The 7304-nt window shown below is 43.3% G+C and overlaps 1 protein-coding gene across 1 annotated transcript in view; it reads right to left on the bottom strand.

Moving 5' to 3' along the window:
• The window catches only part of Etnk1 (ethanolamine kinase 1), a 47935-nt gene that overhangs the window by 40445 nt on the left and 186 nt on the right, over positions 1 to 7304 (bottom strand). Inside the window, exon 2 of the mRNA XM_005364581.2 lies at positions 7027 to 7264. Coding sequence (XP_005364638.1) covers positions 7027 to 7182 — 156 coding nt within the window. The 5' untranslated portion in view covers positions 7183 to 7264. The remainder of the gene's footprint in view (positions 1 to 7026; positions 7265 to 7304) is intronic.

Genomic DNA, 7304 nt, shown 5'->3' with positions numbered 1-7304 from the left:
TCAATCTATAGAACCCATCTTTATAGGTGTCACGTGTGGTCAATCTATAGAACCCATCTTTATAGGTGTCACGTGTGGTCAATCTATAGAACCCACCTCTATGGAGGTGTCACATGTACTTTACAGAGAGTCTCAATGAAGTCATGTCTGATTTTTTTTCTTTTGGTTTTTTGAGAAAGAGTTTCTCTGTAGCTTTAGAGCATGTCCTGTAACTTGTTCCATAGGCCTCAAACTCATAGAGATCTGCCTGCCTCTGCCTCCTGAGCACTGGAATTAAAGGTGTGTGCTGCCACCACTCAGCACGTCTGATCTTTGTTGGGTTTACTCTGTGCTTTATTGTGCACATAGGATTCAGTTAATTATCACCAGGAAAATTTTCACCAAATTGCACTTCGCTTAAATAGGCCTAAAATAAACTACTCGGGGTCAAATGACTCCCAAAGTTTGACAAATCTTAGATACAAACCATCATGACCATGTGCGGTAAATGGAAGACTTTAAGATTAAAGCACCCTGAATCATGGGATCCAAGGAGAGTCATCTCAGCCAGGACGAAGATAGAGGAAAACCTACCTGCTCACAAATAGTTTTCTACTAAACTAACTGTTTGGCAGAGTAACTTCCTGGTCTGTTGATAAACACTTCTCATGGCACACACATGTGCATGCTACTAGGGACGTGGGTAATCCAGCACACTGATGTAGGTGGGTCTTCTTTCAATGTGTTGCTTTCATTGGTTAATTAATAAAGAAACTGCTTGGCCTGATAGGTCAGAACATAGGTGGATGAAGTATACAGAACAGAATGCTGGGGGGAAGAAGACAATGAGGCAGACGCCATAGCTCTCCTCTCCAAGATGAATGCAGGTTAGAATCTTCCCAGTAAGCCACCACCTCGTGGTGCTACACACATTAATAGAAATGGGCTAATCAAGATATGAGAGTTAGCCAAGAAGAGGCTAGATAGAATAGGCCAGACAGTGTTTAAATGAATACAGTTTGTGTGTTGTTATTTCGGGTGTAAAGCTAGCCATGCGGAAGCTGGGCAGGACGAAAAGCAGACCTGCCCACAGCTCCTTCTACAGCACACCCTCCTCTGGCATTTTACTCTAAAACCATACAAGTTTTTTTCTCAACCAATGTTTCTCTGCATTGAAATGAGACACGTCTCTTAAAACAAAGGAAGAAAGTAGAAGTCACCTGCTGGAGAACATCCCGTGCTTTCCCAGATAGTGAGGCACAGGTTCTTAGTGCCCTCCCCCTCATTCCAGGAAACCCCCACTCCCTCTACTCTGCCCAAACTCCTTAGGTCCTATGTAACTGTCTTTGTGAGATACTTCCTCATTGCCTAGAATCACATCTTCCCTCAAAGCTCAGCTCAGGGGTTGAGGGTAGCTCAAAGCACAGTGTTTGCCTGGTATGCACAAGACCATGGGTTCAACTGCCACCACCTGGCACCCCATATTCACCCCTACCTCCCACAAAGGCTGAGATTAGATTCCCCTACCTCTATGAAGCTTCTTCCCAATTCTCCTGGGCCTGCCTTGTGCTCCAACTCATAGCACAAAGGAACCCACCTTAAAATTAACATTATCGCTACTTTAAAAGTACATTAACAATTACTGAATTTTAGGAACTTGGTCCTTAAAACTGGGACTGAGCCCTAGGCAGCACACACTAGGCAAATACTCTACTACTGAGCTACATTTTGAGCTCTGAAACTTCACAGTTCCTTCTATTCAATCTCCCATTTAGCAATGACGGTAGTGGATGATAGGAAAGACCACACTGAAACACACTTTACTATGTTTAGAGTTTTGTATGTTTTCCTGAGTGCTTTCTAAGATACGCACACTGCCTATGCTATACTTTGGTGTTTTCACTAGAGTTTCTTTTAGGTCTTGGGGGCCAGGTCTTACACTGAAATCCAAACTGGCATGGAAGTCAAAATCCTACCACCCAGAGCTCCTATATGCTGGTATCTCAGGCATGTACCAACTCTCCAAACAATTCATTTCTTTACAGATTTAAATGCTTGCCAAAGATTACAAAGCCATCCTCTCCACCACAATGATGACCCAAGGAAAGGAAATGGTTTGCTTGAGCCAAATCACAGGTGTTAATATCTGGAAAGTAACTAGCAACTAAATTTCCTAACCATAGTTAAATAATTACATCAAAAGTGCAAGGATAGTCTTTTTAAAAAAAAAATCAATTGCACATTCTCTCTCCCACCCTTGTACATTATCTTTCTAAGACATCAGAAACAGAACAGGAAGCTGGGTGGTAGTGTAGGTGCCTTTAACCAGAGCACTTGGGAAGCAAAGGCAGGCAGATCATTTAGAGTTCAAGTCCAGCCTGGTCGACAAAGTTGAATTCTAGAACAGCGAGGACTGTTATACAGAGAAACCTATCTTGAAAAAACCAGAGGTGGGTGGGTGGGGTTGGGTGAACAGAATAGGAAACAGACCACTGAATTTGGGTAAAGGCAGAAATGAACAAGGCCAAAAAAAAAAAGATGTGCAAATGGAAAACCACAATAAAACCATAACTTTGTATGTTAGAATTATAAACCTGGCTTATGCTTAAAAGTCAGAGATTTCAAAAACAAAGAGAAATATCGACAAGGCTGGGGTGCCTAGTGAACACACTGAACTCACCAGCACTGGGGGAAGGCACAACCCTGTGTCACAGGAATCGGAGGCTTCCAAAACGTTCTTGTGCCACCTTTGCATGTGACAAAATGTGAACAGTCATTCAGAATCCATCACATTACATATTCTGGTTTGTCTAAGGCTATGCATTTCAAAGAGCAGATGTTTTTGATTGAGGCCCTATGCAGCCAGTGCTCAGAAGCATAATTATCATGAGCTAGCATTTATTTCACCCTCACAAGCCTCAGGGGTAAGGAATTGTTTATTGGATCCATTTTACAGCTAAGGATAATGAAGCTTAGAAAGGTTAAGAAATTTGGCCAGGAGGCAGGTTCTCTAACTCATACCTGTAGTATGAGTTTGGGAAGCTAAGGTAGGCCATCTGCCTGGAAGTTATAGTCTAGCCTGGGCTACAGAATGAGTGAAACCATCTCAAAAAGAAATAGAACAAAACTTGAGCAGTGACACAGACACAAACCCCATGTTCTCCGTCCTTACTAATACTGGCTACCAGGGATGCTACAGCACAGACAGATGATAGAGAGGTTGCTGGATGTGTGTCTGTCACACTACATCATGTGTGAGTTCACAGACACGTGCAGGCATGATACAAGTGTGTGCGTATGGAAGCTGAGAGCTGACATCAATCTATCTCAATCAAGCTCCACCATGTATATCAGAGCAGGATCTCTCCCTGGACCCTGAGCTGGATAAGCCTGCTGGCTCCAAGAATCCCCTCTCTCTGCCTCCAAGCGCTCTAAGAGATGTTGATTTTACAACCTCTTTAACAAGGGCGGTCTCCCTAGCCTATAGAGCCTTGGCTGCTTTATCATGATCTCTAAAGAAGAACTTAGAGAGGCATGCTTCTGAGAAAGTGCTGCTCAAACACTTTTGTACTCAGGAAGCCCTAAGGTGGTCCGATGGAACATTCAAGACACAGAACCAGCTTTTTCAAAGGGAAAAAAATTAGCTGGGCATGGCTAACTTGTAAAGCTGAGGCAGGAAGAGCTGAGAAAATAACAATAGAGAGGAAAAAACAAGTCTTTGATCTTTTAAACATAACTATCCCCCAAAAAGTAGGTAAGTCAAAAAATCACATTCAACTGAAGGAGATGCTGCATAACAAAAGGAGTTTCTGCCATTTCCTAAACCTGGAGCATAGTGGAAGGAAATGCAGATGTGCTCAAGAGAGCTCAAAGCAGTCTTTCCTGGGCCATGGCAGTGTTTTAAGGAATTCATCTTGCACAGACATGGCTTCCCTGGCTCAACCACAACACATACACACAACCTTTCTAGGTCAAGGAGTAGTAATTCCTAAGATAAGTCCCTCCCGGATCTGTCACTTAGGCACAGGCTCAGTTTCACTGTAATACCTTAGCAGTTCTTGTCTGTCTTCCTCACAGGGCGGCTGGAGAATGCGGTAGAAGGGCTTTTTCCAACAAGACAGTATGAAACAGAAAGCGTTTGGCTGGTGCTGTCTCAGAACTACTCTGCCTATGCAGAAATCTAACTCCAAAAACCTCTGAAACCATTCCTTACAGTGTTTTTACTTCTGATAAGGGCAGCTTTATCCAAAACAAGAACCAATTTCACGTGCCACTGAGTTCTGAGCAGAAACTATCACTTAGAGCACATCTAGTTCTTTCTGGGTCTTGGGCTCTTTCTACATTTTTTCATCTTCTACACGTTGCTATTATAGAAGTAACCACCAGAAAAGATAAGGGTTATCACAAAAAGCCTCTAAAATTTGTTTAGAGAATATTTTTAACGTACTTTTTCTTTTTTGGGGGGGATGGGGTGCTAAGACAGGCTCTCAAGTAGCTCATGCTGGCCTGGAATTCCTAATGTGAAGACTTAGAAACAATTTTGAGTTCCTGATCCTCCTGTCTCCACTACATGCAGCCAAGAAAAAAGTTAGTTTAAGGAGAAAAAAAGCCAGATGAAGACTTGGGGGCATAGCTCAAGGGGTAGAAAGCCTATGTAGCATGCACTAGGCGCAGGCTTCCATCCCCATAAACATGCACTAAAAGGGGAGGGAGGAACATATCAAAAAAAAAAAAAAAAGGCTATTATTGATTCCAGCTGACTGGAAATTATACTGGAAATTATATTATTTTTTGGCTATCGGATACATGTTTTTCCCTTCCTGAAATAAGGTAGGAATATTATCTTTACAGTTCAAGGGAGATAAAATTTCAAAAGAAACTTTAGCCATTAAAAAAAATACTAAACAAGCAGGCTGTAGTGACAAGAACCTTTAAGCCCAAGGCTCAGGAGGACAAGGCCAGCCTGGTCCACAGAGCCAGTTCCAGACCAGATGGAGCTATACAGTGGGGCCCTGTCTAAAGGAAATAAAAATAACAACAAAAACAGAATCACTAAACAAAGCCCCAAGGCATCATTAGTTTGCAATGCCCTAGTGTGTGTGAAGTCCACTCCACTGAGCAGGAGAGGACTGGAGGTAAATGAATGACCATAACCTTGGCTTACTGAGGGCTCAGCTTCTGATCCCAGAGTTCTGCCTGCACAGGAGGAAATGAATTTCTAATTATCAACTCTAGGGAGAAGTGATGTCATCACTTTCAAATATACATATGTTCAGATTTACAAATCCAAAGGTTAAAGATAATAGTCACAACATGGGCCAGGAATGGGGGCAAAAACCTATAATCCCACCACAACGGGAAGCTGAAACAGGATTGCCAGGCGACTGACCAATCTGGCCATCTTGTCTCAAAAAAAAAAAAAAAAATCTGGCCATCTTGTCTCAAAAAAAAAAAAATTTTTTTTCTTTTTGGTACACATAAACCATGATTTAACCGGATTTCCTGTACAACAACCAAAATAGTTTTATGCTTCTCCTTTTTTTTTTAACATATACCCTGGCTTTTCTTCACTAAACACATGAACTAGGAAATAGCACCTACCTAATATGGTTTCCTAGGCAACGAAGATTTAAAAGAATATAGCTCAATCCAGCACACAGCACTCCATCCAACAGCTATTATCACTATTCTACATACAAGTAAATCAAAAGAAATTCCAAGCTTCAAAGTTTCAAACTTTAAAAGTCACTGCTAAAAAAAAAAAAAAAACATGGTTGCCAACACTGCAGTTTACCAGGAAGCAGAACTGCTTTTAATTAGTAAGATATTTTCCAGAAATAAATCTCATTAAATCTTTAAACCCTCTCAAGGAAGTTAACACATGTAACAGTCTAACGTGGGGGCTCCAGGCACAGCTCAGTGCTAGGGCACTCGCCTAGGACTGAACAGCCTCAGCCTTCCCAGGACTGCAAAAAATACACAAATAAACATGTTTCCACTTGGAAAGCACTTCCTTGAAGGAAATGTAATAATTTTCCAAGCTATATAAAAAAAATCATCTTGAATCCACTATTTCCTTTACACTTAGTCAACAAGCATGCTTTAAAATTCAAAGTCTTTTGTCTAACAAGTTTCTTCCCCACAACATATGGGTTCCTTTAATCTGCTCAGAACCTTTCTAGCAAGAACCGAAACTAAAACTCATGAAAGTCCCAAGTGTCAGGAACTGCTCTGAACCCTAGACACTGCTCATGGTTTAAATATATTAAAAAATAATTTAAAAAATAAATATGTTAAAAAAATTAAAACCCTACAATTTAGCATTAAAATAAAGCAGATGACTTGAATAATCCAAATAAATGTTCTACCATTATTGCTCAACTCTAAAATAAGCTCCAGCCGTTAAAAAAATAATAATAATAATTTGGTTTCTTGTTTGTTTGCAAAGAAAAAAGGGAAGCACATCTTGGTAATTCCTAAAGAAATGTACTGCAAAAACTAATACCAAATCACGCCAAATAAATTCTGGGTATGAGGAATCCTAACTTGCAAGGGTTTGTTGTTATTTTAATCCTAGATTTTCGGTTTGTTTGTTTGTTTGTTTTTCCTGAGAATTTTTGTCTTTAAATACACTGACTCACGAAAATATCCTCTGGTCGTAGCTTCCTCTAACCCAGGGCATTAATGTCACTAAGACTTTACATAAAATGTAGAAGCACCAACTCAAATAAGCCTTCCACTAAAGCAGAATAGCGTTCCCTAGCATCCTGGCGTGGGCAGCAGGTCCACGGTCATTCCGCTCTGGAAGGGAGTTCTCCCTGGGCACGGAGGATGTGGGAAGATCCCAAGCTGGATAAGGCAGGGATGGGAGGGAAGCGCGGGGAGGGAGGGCAACGCCGTGAGGACCGCGGGAGGAGAGGAAGGAACCCCCGAGCATGACAAGGGCAGGGGCAGCCATCCTCGGGAGCCTCTCCGGGGGGGCCGGGCGGGCGTCGCAGCCGCGGCCGAGAGCTTCGGGAAGGCATCGCGGTCCCCGCCCGGCCTCACCTGCAGGGTCACCTCGCGGGGGTCCCAGTGCGGCCGCAGGTGCCGCAGCAGGCTCAGGGCGCCGTCGCGGCAGCGCTGCTCCTCCTGGTCCTGCACCGTCACGTCGAGCTTCGGCACCTCGGGCGAGCCGGGCGGGACGTGGATGTAATTGGCCATGGCCCAGGCGACGGCGGACACGACCACGACGACCACGGCGACGGCGACCACGAGCGCGGCGGGCGCCGGCAGGCTGCTGGACCCTTCCGTCCCGGGGCGCCCTCGGCGGAGGGCTGCGGCCG

Source organism: Microtus ochrogaster (genome assembly GCF_000317375.1).
Source record: "Microtus ochrogaster isolate Prairie Vole_2 chromosome 14 unlocalized genomic scaffold, MicOch1.0 chr14_random_2, whole genome shotgun sequence".
NCBI lineage: Eukaryota > Metazoa > Chordata > Mammalia > Rodentia > Cricetidae > Microtus > Microtus ochrogaster.
Note: the sequence above shows the minus strand (reverse complement) of the source record. Positions and strands in the feature narration are given on the sequence as shown.